General features: G+C 49.4%; 1 protein-coding gene across 2 annotated transcripts in view; it reads left to right on the plus strand.

The window, feature by feature from the left end:
- Positions 1 to 2,486: 2,486 nt before the first annotated feature.
- PRDX4 (peroxiredoxin 4) overlaps positions 2,487 to 19,659 on the plus strand; it is a 92,802-nt gene continuing 75,629 nt past the window's right edge. Inside the window, exon 1 of one of the 2 annotated variants that reach the window (XM_075333397.1) lies at positions 2,487 to 2,758. In XM_075333397.1, coding sequence (XP_075189512.1) covers positions 2,548 to 2,758 — 211 coding nt within the window. In that variant the 5' untranslated portion in view covers positions 2,487 to 2,547. The remainder of the gene's footprint in view (positions 2,759 to 19,659) is intronic. The other variant, XM_075333396.1, reaches the window with a different exon arrangement.

The raw sequence follows: 19,659 nt of genomic DNA on the forward strand, positions 1-19,659 counted from the left end.
TTATACATTGTGATTAGATCCCCCTAAGCCTTTGTTTTTCCTAACTAACTAACCCCAAGTTTAATAACCTGTCTTGGTATTGCAGCCCACCCATTCCTCTAATAATCTTGGTCGCTCTTCTATCTACCTGTAAGATTATGCTATTTATAACCTTCTATACTTTTGCTAACAAGAAATGCATCCATTCCTCTCTTAAATTCATTCAGTGAGTTGGCCATCACCACTTCCTCAGGAAGAGAGTTCCAGAGCCTCACTGCTCTTACCGTGAAGAACCCTCTTCTATGCTGATGTAGGAATTTTCTTTCCTCCAATCGAAAAGAATGCCCCCTTGTTCTTGTCATAGTCCTTGGTACAAACAGATCATGGGAGAGATCTCTATATGGCCCTCTGATATATTTGTACATATTTATTAGGTGTCCCCTAAGTCTTCTCTTTTCTAGAGTAAATAGACCTAATTTTGATAACCTTTCCGTGTATTGTAATGCACCCATTCCATTTATTATTTTAGTAGCCCGCCTCTGAACCCTTTCAAGTTCAGTAATGTCTTTCTTCAGCACCGGCGCCCAAAATTGCACACAATACTCCAAGTGTGGTCTGACTAGTGATTTGTACAGAGGGAGAATGATGTTTTCATCTCGTGCCCCCAGACCTCTTCTAATGCATCCCATCACCCTATTTGCTTTGGTGGCTGCTGCCTGACACTGGGCACTCCAATTTAGATTCTTATTCACTAAGATGCCTAAGTCTTTTTCCATGTTTGATTTCCCCAGCAGTTTCCCATTTAGTAAGTAATCGTAGCATCTGTTTCTCCTTACCATGTGCATAACCTTACACTTATCTGTGTTAAACCTCATTTGCCATTTTTCAGCCCAATTCTCCAATTTACTCAAGTCCATCTGTAGTTGCAAACTGTCCTCCTTTGTGTTAACTACCTTACATAGTTTTGTATCATCTGCAAATATTGATATTTTACTCTGTAAACCATCCACCAGATCATTAATAAATATATTAAATAGTAGGGGGCCCAATACAGACCCCTGTGGCACCCCACTAGTAACCCTGGCCCAATCTGAGTATGCACCATTAATAACCACTCTTTGTTTTCTACCACTAAGCCAGCTACCTACCCATCTACACACATTTTCCCCGAGCCCAAGCTTTCTCATTTTACTTAGCAGTCTTTTATGTGGGACAGTGTCAAATGCTTTACCGAAGTCGAGATAAATGACATCCAATGATTCTCCTCGGTCCATGTGAGAGCTTACATCCTCATAGAAGCTGATCAGGTTAGTTTGACAGGAGCGATCCTTCATAAATCCATGTTGATATGGAGTTAAACAGTTATTAACATTGAGACATTCCATAATAGTATCCCTTAAAAACCCTTCAAACATTTTACCCACAACAGATGTTAAGCTTACCGGCCTATAGTTTCCAGGTTCCCTTTTGCACCCTTTTTTGAATATTGGTACCACATTTGCTAGCCGCCAATCCAGTGGAACAGACCCAGTTTCTATAGAGTCTTTAAATAAAAGGAATAGAGGCCTGTCTATCACATTACTTAACTCCCTTAATACCCGAGGGTGAATGCCATCAGGGCCTGGTGATTTGTCAATTTTAATGTTACTAAGTCGGTTCTGCACTTCTTCCTGGGTTAGGCAGGTCATACTTAATGGGGCATTTACATGATCACTCTGCATTTCCCCTGGCATATGCTTTTCCTGTGTGAACACAGTTGAGAAAAAAGTATTGAAAACATTTGCTTTTCCCACATACTGAAACACTCACCACTCAGTGTGTGCATGCAGCCTTACAAATCGCTTCTGGACAAAAAATGGAACTTAGCTTCCACTTCAAACATGTAAAAATAAGTCTGAACATCTTGTAATAGGGAAAATTGACAACACAAAACTGTCATCTTCCAGGACATCTGAGACTCCTGAAAAAGGGCAGCCATGCTGAGGCTGAGCTGGACACTGACAGAAAGTTTGGTCTACAAGTTGATGGTCAGCACGGTGGCTCAGTGGTTAGCATTGCAGTCTTGCAGCGCTGGGGTCCTGGGTTCAATTCCCAACAGAACACCATCTGCAAGGAGTCTGTATGTTCTCCCAGTGTTTGCATGTGTTTCCTCCACAAAGACGTATACTGATAGGGAATTTAGATTGTGAGCCCCAATGGGACAATGTTGCCAGTGTGAGCCGCTCCGAGTCTCAGGAGAAGGGTGGCATACAAAGCTGACAAATAAGGAAACATCCAACCGTCAATGTAATTTTAAGTGTCCAGGAGGAATAGCAATAATAATGGTGCAATTCGTTATTGTCATTTTATGAGGAATACAAATACATATATGATGTATGTTTTAAAACATGAAGAACATTCTGACAGGAAAAAAATCTGCCTTTCTACAGAAGATATGAATGAAATGTGATACTAGACTTGGTGGGTGAGGGGTTAATCTCCGCCCCGCCCCCCGCTGCCCTCACTTTCCCGCCTCCTGCACACGGCCACATCCAGGCAGTACGTGTCCTTCCACAGCCGCAGCACAGGATGGAGGCGCCGCGGTCCAGGCCTGCAGTCCTCTGGGCTCTCTGCCTAGCGCTGGCCGGAACCGCTTTTGCAGCAGAAGACAAAGAGCAGACGCGGCCGGGCAAGGCTCAGGACGGAGAGTGCCACTTCTATGCCGGAGGGCAGGTGTACCCCGGGGAGGCCACCCGTGTGCCGGTGTCCGACCACTCCCTGCATCTGAGCAAAGCAAAAAGTGGGTCCGGAGCTGAGACCTGCCCTGCGTGTATATCGTCCCTGTCCTGCGTGTATCGTCCCTGTCCTGCGTGTATATCGTCCCTGCAGCCCTGCGTGTATATCGTCCCTGCAGCGCTGCGTGTATATCGTCCCTGCAGCCCTGCGTGTATATCGTCCCTGCAGCCCTGCGTGTATATCGTCCCTGCAGCCCTGCGTGTATATCGTCCCTGCAGCCCTGCGTGTATATCGTCCCTGCAGCCCTGCGTGTATATCGTCCCTGCAGCCCTGCGTGTATATCGTCCCTGCAGCCCTGCGTGTATATCGTCCCTGCAGCCCTGCGTGTATATCGTCCCTGCAGCCCTGCGTGTATATCGTCCCTGCAGCCCTGCGTGTATATCGTCCCTGCAGCCCTGCGTGTATATCGTCCCTGCAGCCCTGCGTGTATATCGTCCCTGCAGCGCTGCGTGTATCGTCCCTGTCCTGCGTGTATATCGTCCCTGCAGCGCTGCGTGTGTTGTCCCTGTCCTGCGTGTATATCGTCCCTGCAGCGCTGCGTGTGTTGTCCCTGTCCTGCGTGTATCGTCCCTGCAGCGCTGTGTGTATCGTCCCTGTCCTGCGTGTATCGTCCCTGCAGCGCTGTGTGTGTTGTCCCTGTCCTGCGTGTGTATCGTCCCTGCAGCGCTGTGTGTATCGTCCCTGTCCTGCGTGTATCGTCCCTGCAGCGCTGTGTGTATCGTCCCTGTCCTGCGTGTATCGTCCCTGCAGCCCTGCGTGTGTATCGTCCCTGCAGCCCTGCGTGTGTATCGTCCCTGCAGCCCTGCGTGTGTATCGTCCCTGCAGCGCTGTGTGTATCGTCCCTGTCCTGCGTGTATCGTCCCTGCAGCGCTGTGTGTATCGTCCCTGTCCTGCGTGTATCGTCCCTGCAGCGCTGTGTGTATCGTCCCTGTCCTGCTCCTGTCAGCGCAGATGCTCAACTCACTTTAGTTCCAACGTCCCATGTTAATCCCCCCTCACACTGGTCCCAAATGTCCCACGTTAGTCTGCCCTCACATTGGCCTCCTGCGCTCGGTGTGGACGTGCCTGCTCCCTGCAGTCCGACCATCCACGTGCCTGGGATCAGCAGTGTGAATACGGACCTGTGGTTCCTGCTTGTTGCTTTCTTACCTCTTCATTGTTGGATCTATGCATGGTGTTCCTCAGATGTGGTGTCCGGCTGCAGTCAGTGCTTCCTACATGGCCATGCTCTGAAATCCTGGGATTGTGCTCTAGTGGGCTGACTCCATAGAGTAAAAATGCAGATCTGTGGACTCCATGTTCTCCAGTTTGGGGTATATTCCCTAATCTGCAGTGCACATGTTATGACAGACTGATAAGGGAATGGCATATTACTAGGACGGGCCTAGAAGCTCTAAGGGTGCTTTACACGCTGCGACATCGCTACCGATCTATCGTCTGGGTCACGTCGTTAGTGACGCACATCCGGTAGCGACATCGCAGTGTGTAAATCCTAGGTGCGACGAATGAGCGCAAAGGCATAAAAAGTCGCTGATCTGTGTCACGTTCATTTCCATAATGTCGTTACTGCTGCAGATACGATGTTGTTTGTCCTTCCTGCAGCACCACACATCGCTGTGTGTAAACCCGCAGGAACGACAAACCTCTCCTTACCTGCGTCCACCGGTGATGCGGAAGGAAGGAGGTGGGATGTTATGTCCCACTCATCTCCGCCCCTCCGATTCTATTGGCCAGCCGCTTAGTGACGTCGCTGTGATGCCGAACGCACCTCCCCCTTGAAGGAGGGATTGATCGGCGGTCACAGCGACGTCACCGACCAGGTATGTACGTGTGAAGATGCTGTAGCGATAATATTCGCTACAGCAGCGGTCACCAGATAGCACCTGCCCCCGTCGCACATGCGATATCGCGCTGGACACCGCTAGCGATGAAGCAGCGTGTAAAGCCCGCCTTACACTGAGGGGTATTGTAAGGAGCTGATATCCAGTTTGTCCACAGACAGCATATCCATTGTAGCTGATGCACAAGGGAGATTTTCCTGATGGATTAGGCTTATACAAGTGTCTTCATGTGATTTTATAATACTAAGCAACTAGGCCCCATGGATGAGAGGTGCAAGTGGTTGTTCGTTATTTTTCACTCTTATCATTAGGGGTTGTTTAGGCTTTTCACAAGTCTGCTCTCGCTCAGTGTGACTGCAGACTTGTGAATCCTCACATCATGTGCAGCGAATTCTGTACGGATTCTCTGGTGAGACTGAGCGGTGATGTGACCACAGGTATAAGGCAAATGGTGGGCACTCAGTGGTCTTAGGCTAAGTTCACACATCCTGTGTTTTGCATCAGTCACAATCCGTCGCCTTGGGGAATTACGGTATCCTGCAAAATATTTTGCAGGAATCCTGTATTTCCCCATAGACTTCTATTAGCGACGGATTGCGACTGATGACCCTGCGTTGCATCCGCTGCGTCGCGGTCCGTCGTTTTTGACTGACCGCCGAGCGGGGAGCAACACAGAATGTAACGTTTTTCGGGCTGTCAAAATTAACGCGCCGCGCAGGAATCCGTCGCCATCCGTCAAGCTTGTAATGCATGTCTATGGTGCTGGATTCCGTCGTAATCCGTCTTACAACGGAATCCAGCGCAGGATTCCGTCATGCTCTACTGAGCATGCCCAGCATGCTTGGCACGCCCACTGGGCTGTCCCAAACACAGACGGATCATGACTGATCCGTCAAAAAACGGACGCACAGCGGATGTAACGGACGCAACTGATCCGTTTTTTCACAGGATTCCTGTGAAAGGAATCCTGTGAAAAACACATCAGTTGCATCAGTTGACATCTTGAAAATGACTGATCCGTTGCTGACGGACCTGACGGATTGAAAACACAGGATGTGTGAACTTAGCCTTAGGCTAAGTTCACACATCCTGTGTTTTGCATCAGTCACAATCCGTCTCCTTGGGGAATTACGGTAACCTGCAAAATATTTTGCAGGAATCCTGTATTTCCCCATAGACTTATATTAGCGACGGATTGCGACTGATGACCCTGCGTTGCATCCGCTGCGTCGCGGTCCGTCGTTTTTGACTGACCGCCGAGCGGGTAGCAACGCAGAATGTAACGTTTTTCGGGCCGTTGAAAACAACGCACCGCGCAGGAATCCGTCGCGATCCGCCAAGCTTGTAATGCATGTCTATGGTGCAGGATTCCGTTGTAATCCGTCTTACAACGGAATCCTGCGCAGGATTCCGTCATGCTCTACTGAGCATGCCCAGCATGTTTGGCACGCCCACTGGGCTGTCCCAAACACAGACGGATCATGACTGATCCGTCAAAAAACGGACGCACAGCGGATGTAACGGACGCAACTGATCAGTTTTTTCACAGGATTCCTGTGAAAGGAATCCTGTGAAAAACACATCAGTTGCATCAGTTGACATCTTGAAAATGACTGATCCGTTGCTGACGGACCTGACGGATTGAAAACACAGGATGTGTGAACTTAGCCTTAGGGTACTTTCACACTTGCGTTATTTTCCTTCCGTTACAATCCGCCCTTTTGGGAAACAGCGGAATCCGTTAACGGATTCCGCTGTTTCCCATAGACTTGTATGGTTGACGGATTGTACCAAAAGGAGCTGCGTTGCTTCCGCTGGGCGACGCTCCGTTGCTTCCGCCCAGCGGGAGGAACGCAGCATGTAACGTTATTTTGAGCAGCGGAATCCTCTGGATTTCACTGCGCATGCTCTTTTTTTTTTTTTTTTTTTTTTTTTTAAATCAAACTTTATTTTGGCTCGCGGTGGCCGAACGTTCAGCTGAGCGCCCGGCCGTCGGCAAGCGACAGCGCTCAGCTGAATGACCGGCCACCAGCATGCCCGGCCGCCGGCAAGTCACAGCGCTCAGCTGAGCGCCCGCCCGCCGGCATGCCCGGGCGCCGGCAAGTGACAGCGATCAGCTGATCACCCGGCGGCCGGCTGCAGGGAGCGATCAGCTGATCACCCGGCGGCCGGCTGCAGGGAGCGATCAGCTGATCACCCGGCGGCCGGGAGCGATCAGCTGATCACCCGGCAGCCGGCTGCAGGGAGCGATCAGCTGATCACCCGGCTGCAGGGAGCGATCAGCTGATCACCCGGCGGCCGGGAGCGATCAGCTGATCACCCGGCGGCCGGGAGCGATCAGCTGATCACCCGGCGGCCGGGAGCGATCAGCTGATCACCCGGCAGCCGGCTGCAGGGAGCGATCAGCTGATCACCCGGCAGCCGGGAGCGATCAGCTGATCACCCGGCGGGCGGGAGCGATCAGCTGATCACCCGGCGGCCGGCTACTGGGAGCAATCAGCTGATCACCCAGCGGCCGGCTGCAGGGAACGATCAGCTGATCGTTCACTATAGTCTGCCGCTGGTAAAACCGGGAAAAAAAAAAAAAAAAAAATCAAAACGAATTGCGTTGTTTTGCAGCATCCGTTGCATCCGTTGTGTCACTATATGCAACACATCCGTTGCATCCGTTACACAACGCAATGCAACGGATACCGTTCAACGCAAGTGTGAAAGTAGCCTTAGTTGTAGAACTCAGTGCCACAAGTATGTGATATGCACACTCCTGACCACATTCCAGCTAGACTTCCAAGGCCTCGCTTAATTCACTTGTGTTGAGCGAGCTGCACAGTCTAGTCGGAATGTGGCCGGTACTGTGCTTATCACTTACTTCCGGTCATATGACCGCTCACTCTCGTCGTTGGCATTGGAGAATCCTCCAGTGCGTGCAGTGAGCATGACGCGAGGATTCACAAGTCTGCAGCCACATAGAGTAACTGTATACTTTTGTGAAAAGCTTGGAAACCCCTTTAACACTAGAAGTCCCAGAAATTTCGAGCTCTCTGGGTTCCAAAGGTAGAAATGTTAAATGACCCCTCTCTGGGACTTCTAGTGTTAAAGGGAATCTGTCAGCAGACTTTTGCTAGGTAAGCTGAGGACAGCATGCTGTGGGGGCTAAAAAATAAAAATAAACTATGCCTGTTATCAGGGCTCTGTGCTGTTGTTTACTTAAACTAAAGGCTTTACCACATGGTGATTATCATTGCTGGGTCTAGCTGTCATGTGCAGGGCACGCCCCTCCTGTGATTGACACCTCACTGTCTATGTACAATCTCTATAGGGTGCCTGGTGTGGGCAGCTCTCTGGACTCTGCTACATGACTAAACCTAAAAATTTAGATTGTGTCAGAATGGCTGCAGCTTCTAAATTTAAAGGGGTAACCCATCTCCAAGATCCTATCCCAATATGTAGTAGGTGTAATAATAGCAATTAGAAAATTGCTAATAGAAATGTAGTATCGATCTTCTTCTGATTTCACTGTCTCTTAACTCTTGTCCGGGGCATTGCAGGACCTTAGGTATCCATAGTTATGACCACAAACAACTAAGGGTATGGTTCCACTTAGGCATAGCTTCCAATGCAATGTGAGAGCATCCAAAACGATTAACACTCTGCTGCGAGGGTCATGCGACTGATGTGATCTTGCGATCTGATCACAGCTGCAGAGGAGAGGGAGGAGTTGGTCTCCCTCATCTCCTCCATTGTCACATTGTCAGCCTGTGTGTATATCGCACTGCACTTGAATGACATCTGAGTGCAGTCCGATGAACATGGCTTTCGCAGACAATCGCAACATACTGCGATATTTTATTTTTTATTTTTTTCCTCAGTCCGTTAAGGGCTGAGGGAAAAACTCGCAGATCTGAGCTGCAGCATTGTCCTAAATGGGGCCGAGTGCAATGCGAGATTTTCTCACATTACACTCGTGCGAGTCGTACGCGTATGTGACTCCGGCCTAAAACACCGCTGATAGGCAGCTTCCTCTATACATTGTGCGTACTCGTAGCTACAACTCCATGTTGGCAGCAGGTTATACAGAGGAGATAATCAGGGGACACGAGACTCCTAGTCTTGTAGTGACAATCTCCTGCTAATAAAACACAGATTGTATTAAAACTGGAACACACAGCTTAGTAAGTTACACTTCCCTGGAATCAGGATCTCAATACCTACAACATTCTGCTTTCAGATTACAAAGCAAAAACCTGCTGACAGACTATTAACTTTAATGCAGTACCTGAAACATTTTTTTTTTTTTTGTAATCTGATATCACTGCTGAAAAATTACAGGTTTCAGTCCACATATAAGATGGCCTGGCTTTGGGGCTTATTTCAATGCTATGTGGCTTTAAGGCTAAATTTCGTATACCTGTCTTGTCTAACTAGTATTGTTGTATAACCAGTAGGACCTATATAGCCGTAGCCCTGGTTCCAGTAGTAAAATCACTGCACCAGGTTCCCTTTGAAAAATTCTTGCTGCAGACCTGCTGATTGTGTCTGCATACAATACGCAATGATTCTGTGTTGTGTGGGATCACACCGCACCGTGCAGCAGGCTGAATAGCATAGTAGAATAATGGCTTCTTAGGCTATGTGTCCACGCTGCGGAAAATGTGCGGATTTTGCCGCGGATTTCTCGCGGAAAAGCCGCGGATTTCCCGAAAATCTGCAGCTCAGGCACTTCCCAGCCATTTCTATGGCATTTTGGAAATGGTGTGCCCACGCTGCGGATTTTTCCGCAGCGGATTTTGATCCGGAAAAATCTGCAACATGTCAATTATTGTTGCGGATTTTCATCCGGATTTTACCTTTAAAATTGGGAAGAAAAAAAAAATCCGCGGCAAATCCGCACCTTTGAAAAGGTGCGGATTCCGTAGGAAAGCTGCGGATTTTGATGCAGAAAAATCCGCAGCTACATTCTCCCGTGGACACATAGCCTTATGTGTCAACAGCCAGAAGTGTCGATTTAATGTTAGACTATGTTCACACAAGGCCTCTTTGCTGCATTTTTTTTCCATTGGTTTTAAGCAAATGCTAATAAAAAGCTCCTTTAGGCTGCTTTCACACATCCGGTTTTTGAAGTGTGGCACAATCCGGCTGAAAAACCTATGCAATGGATGAGGTGAAAAAAAACGGATCCGTTGCATAAGTCTTTCCATGCGGCCCGTCCGTTTTTTGACGGATGCGGCTTGATACTGAGCATGCGCAGTGCAAAAAAACGCTGCCGGATGCGGTTTTTGCCGCAGGACGCCGCATTCGGCGTCCATAGGCTTGCATTGTAAATCGCGCCGGATCCGGCGTGATGCGGGTTTTTCGCTGCAAACAAAAACGTTCACTTGACCGTTTCATCCGGCCGCCGCATTGGCTAAATGTGCCGCATCCGGCAAAAAACGGACGCAATAAAAGTCTATGTGGAAAAACGCACCCGGCGGCAAAACTGGATGCGGTTTTCCCGCAAAGTGCCGTATTGTGCCGCACAGCAAAAACTGGATGTGTGAAAGCAGCCTTACCACCAAAACCTGACATCTCATGCATACCTGCTTTTTTTTTTTTTTTTTTTTCTGACTAAAATTGAGAACTGCTGTTTTTGAAAGAAGCAGCATGTCTATTCTTTCAGCGTTTGTGCTGCTTTTTTCACCGTTTGAAAGCAATGAGTGAAGAAAAAGCTGCATTTTTTTTCCCCTGCTTATTTTTTTTTTACCATCATGCATTGTAGACAAATGATGAAAAGCACAGCGCTTTTTTGCTGCTAAGAGATCAGGTTGTGCTGTAGAATAAAACGCAGCAGAAATGCACTGTGTGAACATAGTCTAAAGTGGGCTTTACACGCTGCGACATCGCTAGCTGATGCTGGCGATGTCGAGCGTGATAGCACCCGCCCCTATCGTTATGCCGATATGTGAAGATTGCTGCCGTAGCGAACATTATCGCTACGGCAGCGTCGCACTACTTACCTGCTCGGCGACGTCGCTGTGACCGGCGAACCGTCTCCTTTCTAAGGGAGCGGTTCGCTCGGCGTCAATACGACGTCACTATGCGGCCGGCCAATCAAAGCGGAGGGGCGGAGATGAGCTGGACGAACATCCCGCCAACCTTCTTCCTTCCTCATTGCTGACGTGTGGCAGGTAATGAGAGGTTCCTCGTTCCTGCGGCGTCACATGTAGCGATGTGCGCTGCCGCAGGTATGAGGATCAACTTGAGGAGAGGACCCCCATGTCAACGAGGAGCGATTTTTGGACGTTTTTGCAACGATCCAAAATCGCTCCTAGGAGTCACACACAACGAGATCGCTACAGCGGCCAGATGTGCGTCACAAAATCCGTGACCCTAACGAGATTGCTGTAGCGATCTCATAGCGTGTAAAACCACCCTTAGGCTATGTGCGCACTAGACCGTTTTTCCCGCGGATTTGCCCCGGAAATTTCTTGAGAAATGTCTGCAATCTTTGTGCAGACATTTCCCATGAAATTCAATGAGAAAAAAAAATAGCTGTGCGCACTGTGCGGATTTTTCTCAAGAAAATTTCTTGAGAAAATTTTCTCGAGAAACTTTCTTGAGAAAATGTGCATGTCCATTAATTTCCGCAGGTACCTGCGGTATTCCGGGGGTATTCCGCAGGTAGCAATGATGTGCGGTATACCACCGGAATAGCCGCGATTTACCTGCGGTAATGCCCATCGCTGCCTGCGGTTTTGCAGGAAGCGATGTCATTATGCCAGGAAGAGGAGCAGAGGAAACACACGTCGCACTCCCTGGACGCCGCACAGAAGCACTTCCGTGCGACCTCCAGGTGTCTGTGCAGTGTGTGTCCTGCTCCGGCCTCGCGGCTGCCTGCACTGCAGGGTGTCAGTGTCTGCCCGCAGTGTCAGCAGCCTGTCACGCTGCAGCGCAGGCAGACACGGACATCCTGCAGTGCTGGGAGCCGCGGGGATGACGATCGCTGCTGTCAGGAGGTGAGATTATTACCTGCTGTGACGATCTCCTGCCTCCTGACGTCAGCGCTGTCACTGCTGTCTAGGGCCGACTCGCGAGCGGCCCGAGACTGTCACTAGCGGTGACGTCACGGGCTCTCGCGATAAGTCAGTGACAGCGCTGACGTCAGCAGTACAGGAGATGATCACAGAAGGTAATGATCTCATCTATGCTCCTGATGGCAGCGCTCGTCATCCCCTGCAGTGACCTGAGCTGACCTATTGATGTTAGCTCAGGTCACTGCATTGCTCTCCCAGCCAATGGGGAACATTCTGTTTTTCATTGACTGGGACAGCGACTATGGTATGGATCGCCGTGCCCCCCCCCCCTTATTGGATTACGCCGGACGTGGAATTGATTGTGCTCTTTTCAATAAATTGGTTAAAGAGGGAATGTTTTGGGGAGTGTTTTTTCAAATAAAACTTTTTTTGTTGTCTATTTTTTAATTATTACTGACTGGGTTGGTGATGTCGGGTATCTGATAGACGCCTGACCTCACCAACCCCAGGGCTTGATGCCAGGTGACATTACACATCTGGCATCAACCCCATATATTACCCCGTTTGCCAACGCACCAGGGCGCGGGATGAGCTGGGGCAAAGCGCCAGGATTGGCACGTCTAATGGATGCGCCACTTCTGGGGCGGCTGCGGCCTGCTATTTTTAGGCTGGGGAGTGTCCAATAACAGTGGACCTCCCTAGTCTGAGAATATCAGACCCCAGCTGTCCGCTTTACCTTGGCTGGTGATCCAATATGGGGGGGACCCCACGTTTTTTGTTTTAAATTATTTATATAATTTAAAATAACAGCGTGGGGTGCCCACTGTTTTGGATTATCAGCCAAGGTGAAGCTGCCAGCGGTGGTCTGCAGGCTGCAGCCGTCTGCTTTACCCTAGCTGGCTACAAAAAATGGGGGGACCTCACGTCATTTTTTTTTAATTATTTATTTATTTTATGGCTAAATACAAGGCTAAGCACCCTTTAGGCTACTTTCACACATCCGGCTTGAGCTCTGCGGCTCAATCCGGCTGTGCAAGCTATGCAACGGATGCGGTGAAAACACCGCATCCTTTGCATAGGTTTTTCCTTTGCGGCCAGTCCGGTTTTTGCCGCTTGCGGCATGCTACTGAGCATGCGCAGTGGCAAAAACCGCATGCGGCGGCCGGATGCGGTTATTGCCGCATCGCGCCGCATCCGGCCGCCATAGGCATGTATTGAAAAATGTGCCGCATCGGCCGAATGCGGCGCGATGCGGTTTTTTTTTGCCGCACGAAAAAACGTGCCAGGCAACGTTCCATCCGGCCGCCGCATCGGCTACATCTGCCGCATGCGGCAAAAAACGGACGGAACGCAAGGCCATGCGGCACAATGCGGCACTAATTAAAGTCTATGCAGGAAAATCGCAACCGGCAGCAAAAAAAACCGGTTGCGATTTTCATGCAAAGTGCCGGATTGTGCCGCATAGCAAAAACCGGAGGTGTGAAAGTAGCCTAAGTGCCACATGAAAGTCACTAAAGGGTGCCAGCTTAGAAAATGCAGGGAGGTGGAACATTATATAGGTTTTTCTCATCTATCTATCTATCTATCTATTCATCTATCTATCCCTCTATCTATCTATCTATTCATCTATCCATCTTTCCCTCTATCCATTATCTGTCTATCGATTATCTTTATTATTTATTGCAGGGACAAACCTGCGGCAAAAACGCATGCGGATTTGGTGCGGATTTTTTCCGCAGGTCCGGAAATCTTTCACTGGCAGAAGTTTCTCAAGAAATTTTCTTGAGAAACTTCACATTTCTAGTGCGCACATAGCCTTAGGCTATGTGCGCACTAGAAAGTGCATTTTTTTTTTTTTTTTTTGAGGAAAAAACTGGACCCTCTGAAAGAATCCCGCACTTGCAGATTTACTGTGGATTTTCCGCAAATTGGTCCCCACGGTGTTTACCATTATCTATGGCAAAAACCGCAGGTACCTGCGGAAAAGAAGTGACATGCTCATTAATTCCGCAGCTGGTAAGTCCGCGGGTATGAAAAAACGCAGTGTGAGCACAGCATTTTTTTCAAACCCATAGGATTTGCTGGGGAATGACTGCAGCAATGTTAAACACATTTTCTGCAGCAAAATCCGCGGTAAATCTGCAGCGTGCGCACAGGGCCTTACTTGGGATTAGTTCATGAAGCCATTAATAATGTAATGTGCATAGATTTTCACTTTTCCAGTTGTAGGGAATACAGTATTGGATTAGGCACATTTTACTTGTGACCCTCAGATATGACCCTCGTTCTGTTTAGCCTGGGAGTTTCTTTACTGTTGACGTAGGGCTGCAGCTAAGGACACGTAATGCCTAACACGTGAGTTTAGATAAAACAAAAAATCCATGTTTATTTTTCCCTGGTCCTTGCTGTGCTTTCATGTTTTGTTTGATTGAATACATGTTACAAATAGTGAGAGCCTAATGTTAAAGGGGTTGTCCGACATAACAAAAATTTTTGAGTTTAAGCTAATCTGTGCTGTATTGTCATATAAAACACCACTACATTGTTATTTTTTTGTTTTCTAACTTTTGTTCCTCTTGAATTATCCCTTTATTCTCTGCAACTTCTTGTTTACATTTGGCTCCAGCAAACTGACCACTTCCTGTGCAAAACCTCCCAGTCACAGCTGGCACCGCCCGGCCTCTGTCTAGCCCCTCCCCAGTGTCCAGCCTCGCCCCCTTCCCGCCCCCTGCACACACAGTCCCTGTCAGTATATTCTGCCCCAGCACTGACCTGTTATCACTACAGCATTGCAAATAACAGCCCCACATCGGGCTCTGCACCGCGCACACCACATCGGGCTCTGCACCGCCCACACACACGGGGCTCTGCACCGAGCCCCCCCCATACCCCCATAGGAAACACATGTAGGGAGTACATACTCACCCGTCCTCGGTCCCCGCCGCTCCTGCACGTTCGCGCGCTGTCTGTGCTCTGGACATATCAGCACAGTAGTGACGTCACCGCTGTGCTGAAGAGAGCACAGACAGCGGGACAGTGATGAGAAGCAGCGCTGCACTGCTTCTCATCAGCGCTTTCAAATGTACCGGCATCTGTGATGCCGGTACATTTGAATGTGATCCTGAGCAGGGGGCCCGGTGCTGGCGCTGACACCACGGCAGCCACCGCCAGGCCCCGCCCCCAGGTCACGGACCCCACAGAAAGTGCAGGGGGAGGTTGTGGGCAGAGTACGGGTGCGGAGGAATGTGTGGGAGGGTGCAGGGAAGGGGGCGGTGACTCCACGCACTGTACCCGCCCAGCAGGGAGGCGACATGCTGTTTCCAGATTTGCATGTCAACATGGCCCTGCCCATGTTAACATGAAATGACCGGAAGCAGCAAAATCGCGGCAGGAGCGGTCACATGACCACTCTGAGCCAGGGGAGAGGGGCTGACAGCAGGGCAGGTAAGTGGTCTCTATCTACTTACCTGCCCCAATGTAGCCCAATAGGGTAATAATGAAAAAAACTCAAAATAAGCCGGATAACCCCTTTAAGGGAAAGTCCAGACATAAACTGGAGCAAATCCCTGTACAATTGGGTGTTTTTCAGCTCTCGACTACATATAATACAATGACATCTGAGCTATTCTCTTGTCGTTGCATTATTTAGCAAAGTCCTCTGTAAATCTGCACTTTTTGCTCTGCTAATTTGCCGCTGGATCAGAAGTGGGAATAGTATGAGCTCGGCCTGATACTCCCTTATTCAGGCAAACTAATATTTTGTTCTGTGCTAAAGGTAGGACACTTTATAAAAAGTATAGTCAGTCTACTAAGATCCTCACCAATGTTAAACATGATGTAGTCGCAGCAGGTTCTTAATGCGTTTTTTTTTTTTTTTTTTCACAAGACGATCGCTTTATCACCTAAACACAAGTTAGATGACAACTTGTTGATCAGTGGGGTATTCAACAGGTACTCATTGGTGGTTGTCCAAAGAAAGAAAATAAGGTATCCCCCAAAAAGGATAGATGACAATCAGAGCTGGTCCCAGAGTGGTCAGATGCCCACCGATCAAGACATTGTCGCCTATCCTTGATGGGGGATACTTTTTTTTTTTTTTTCTTTGGACAACCCCCAATGAGTTGAATACCCTTCTTAGCCAATATAATGGTGGGCAGCCCCAAATTGAGCAGTTTTTTACTAGATTTATACAAATCACTAATTTCACCAAATTTCTAGTAAAAATCAGGCTCAAAACCTCTGGATTGGGAAATTCCAGCATGCAAAGCAGGGTCCCACAACCCCCCATGGCCACTTTCTTAGTGATGGAAAGATAAAGTTGTCTTTTCACTAAGGCTACTTTCACACATCCGGTTTGAGCAGTGCGGCTCAATCTGGCTGTGAAACCTATGCAACGGATGCGGCGAAAACACCGCATCCTTTGCATAAGTTTTTACATGCGGCCAGTCCGTTTTTTTCCGGTTGTGGCATGCTACTGAGCATGCGCAGTGGAAAATACCGCATGCGGCGTTCGGATGCGTTTTTTTTCCGCATCCGGCGTCCATAGGCATGCATTGAAAAATGCGCCGCAGCGGCCGGATGCGGCGCGATGCGTTTTTTTTGCCGGACAAAAAAAAGTTGCAAGACACGTTGCCTCCGGCCGCCGCTTTGATTAATTTTGCCGCATCCGGAAAAAAACGGATGCAACGCAAAGCCATCAGGTACAATCCGGTAACAATGCAAATCTATGGGGATAAAACGGATGCGGTACCGGATCCGTTTTACCCGTTTTTTTCCGGATTGTACCTGATGGAAAAAAACTGATGTGTGAAAGTAGCCTAACCCAATGCTGTCTTGTACTTTATAAGCTGTTTCCAAATGGCACCCTCTGTAATGATGGTAGCGTTTGGTAACAGCTTAATATAGTATGTGGCTTCGTTAGTGGAAAGAGTAAGAATTTACTCTGAGCGGCTGTAGCGGGATGTGGGGTCTGCCTCTGCATGTCTGGATCTCACAAACCTGAGGTTCAGGCCTCCCATTGCTGGAAAGTTGGGGAACACTAAGGACACATCTGAGCGGCTTTAATAGCTTATATACAAACAAATCACTGACCTGGGACGGCCCTTTCTGAAGGCTTGTTCATGGTTTTATATTCATGGCTAGGCTGGAGGGGGTGCAACACCCAACACCCCCACCGATCAGCTGTTCAGCGCTGCTGTTGGCCAGAAGCGATCAGTTGCAGAATGGAACTACACAGCTGTCAGCTGTATAGGGGCTGCTGATGGGTGCTGCACATTTTTTCGCCTATTTGGCACCAAGAACAGCTGATCGCTGGGATGCCAGGTGTCACACCCCGATTGATCAGATATTGATGAAGGGTGCATAAATATAAAGTCCTGGACAACCCATTTAGGTTTTGTATGATGGGATTAGACTTCTAACTTTCTGTAATTTTCTAATTACCATTGGAGTCAGATTGAATTTTGTATTTAGGTTTAAGTATTTTGCGTTTTCTACTTTCTGATGTATGTAGGATGCTATACATTAGGCGTCTTACTAATACTGATGCATAATACACCAGTGTGAAAATGAAAGCCAGCACAAGTCTTTTCATTATGGTTTTGTTTTAGACTTTGACATTACCCTAGCATATTTTGCATCACTTTTCTTTATCGTTCCTATGGGAGACCCAGACATTGGGTGTATAGCTTCTGCCTCCGGAGGACACACAAAGTACTACACTAAAAAGTGTAGCTCCTCCCTCTGAGCCTATACACCCCCTGGAGAACCAGATCTAGCCAGTTCATTGCTTTGTGTTCTGGAGGCATACATCCACACATGCATTCTCAACTGATTTTTCATTTTTGGAAAGAGTTTGAAGAAAAGCGGATCCAAGTCTGGACCCCCGGCATGTCCCTTCTCACCCCACTGTGTCGGCGGTGTTGTTAAGGTTGATTCCAAGGCTGGAGCCTTACATGCCGCGCTCCTTCACCATCCCTCGGGCTCTGGCTTGAAGTGGGAGCCAGCACGGTTCTCCATGCTTTGCAGGAGACCGGTCTCCATCCGCAGCCCTTCAGGATCCTGCTAGACGGAGCACTCATCCCCAGGGACTTGGAACCCTGCGTCTCAGCAAGCTAAGTACCTGAGACGTTTATATTCTGGGGGTCCCTGTACTTTATTATGTTGGGAGAGTGTGCTGAGTGAGTTTTCTGACCTTTCCGGCCGGTTCTCTGGCTGTCGCCTAAGGACCGCGCCGATGGTGCCTGCGCGCCGGCCGCACCGCTCAAATTTAGGCCCCGGCTTCGCCGGAGGCCTACTTTCGGTTTCACTGCCCTCGCATGTCATTCATGCAGAGGGACAGTGCGGCTCCGCCCAGCGGCCGTTCTGCACAGGGGAGGGACACTCCTCACTGGGTACATGTCTCCTCCCCTGTAAGTCTCTATGGCCCTCCAGATCCCGCTCTCAGGGTTGGTCCCGCCCCCTCTCCTCGCTCCGGCGCCATTTTATCAGCGTTTTTCTCTGCGATCAGCACTGGCTGCAGCATCCCTGCTGAGGTGCTTGGGGGTCCGGGCTTCGGGATCTGGAGGGCACACAACACCGCTCCAGCGGTCTGGTAAGCCACAACCTCTAGTTGTGGGCCTCTGTATATACTCTCTGGGAATCACTCTGGCAGAGCCCCCACTTCAGCAGCATGTCTCACACGAGGAGCAAGGCTCCAAAGCTATATTCAGTATGCACTGCATGTAAGCTCGTGCTGCCTGAACAGAGCACAGATCCACATTGTGATGCCTGCTCTAACCTGACAATGCCTCAGCCTGGAAACGCACCCACAGTGGTCTCTCCGGCTGCTCCGGCTCCTGTGGCTGAACCCCCGGCTTGGTAGAATCCTTCTCTAGGTCAATCTCCCAGTCTTTTGCCGACTCCATGGGACAGCTGTCCCGGACTTTGCTGAACATGCATCAGCCCCCTTCACAGGGTGCCTCTGCTGCTAGGGCTCTTTCAGCGGAGCTCACAGAGGATTCTTCATCTGGTCCCAGACCCCGTCCTCCTAAGAGGAGACGTAGGGCTCCCTCCCCTTCCTCGTCCCGCGGCTCTGTTTCAGAAGCTGACTCACGGGACGAGGAGGATGCCTTTACTGGGGGCTCGGAGGCTACCTCCTTGTGCCCCATTGATCTGTCCGAAAGTGACTCAGATGTTAGTGATTTGATTGCGTCCATTAATTCAGTACTGGACCTCAATCCGCCAGTATCAGAGGAGCAACCCTCTCTGGCAGAAAAGCACCAGTTTACCTTGCCTAAGAGGACAAAGAGTGTGTTCTTTAACCACTCCAGTTTTCAGGCCGCTGTGACCAAGCCTAGGGCCTGTCCTGACAAACGCTTCCCAAAGCGTGGTTCTGATAACCGTTTTCCCTTTCCACCTGAGGTGGTCAAGGAGTGGGCTCATTCACCAAAGGTAGACCCCCCGGTGTCTAGACCCTCAGCCCGGACCGTTGTATCAGTGGCTGATGGCACCTCTCTTAAGGATTCCACTGACCGCCAGGTTGACCTTCTGGCCAAATCTGTATATGAGGCGGCAGGGGCCTCGTTCTCCCCATCTTTTGCAGCAGTGTGGGCTCTCAAAGCCATCTCTGCTTCTCTAGAGGAGATGCATTCCCTCGCCAGGGAATCTATGCCCGAAATGGTTGCCTTAACTTCCCAAGCTTCAGCTTTTTCATCCTATGCCATGTCTGCCATGCTGGAGGCTTCTCACCGCACTGCGGTGGCTTCGGCTAATTCCCTCGCTATCCGCAGGATCTTGTGGCTTCGAGAGTGGAAGGCAGATGCTTCTTCAAAGAAGTACCTTGCTGGGCTCCCTTTTGCTGGGTCCAGGCTATTCGGTGAACAACTGGATGAAATTATTAAGGAAGCTACTGGCGGGAAGAGTACTTCCATGCCACAAACCAAAACCAGGAAACCTGTCCAGGGTAGGAACCAGTCGAGGTTTTGTTCCTTTCGTTCCTCCAACTGGTCGTCCTCTAAGCCCTCGGCCTCGTCCACTAACTCAGCCAAGGACCAAAAATCCAACTGGCGCACAAA

The sequence above is a fragment of the Anomaloglossus baeobatrachus genome, chromosome 2 (genome assembly GCF_048569485.1).
Source record: "Anomaloglossus baeobatrachus isolate aAnoBae1 chromosome 2, aAnoBae1.hap1, whole genome shotgun sequence".
Classification (NCBI taxonomy): Eukaryota; Metazoa; Chordata; class Amphibia; order Anura; family Aromobatidae; genus Anomaloglossus; species Anomaloglossus baeobatrachus.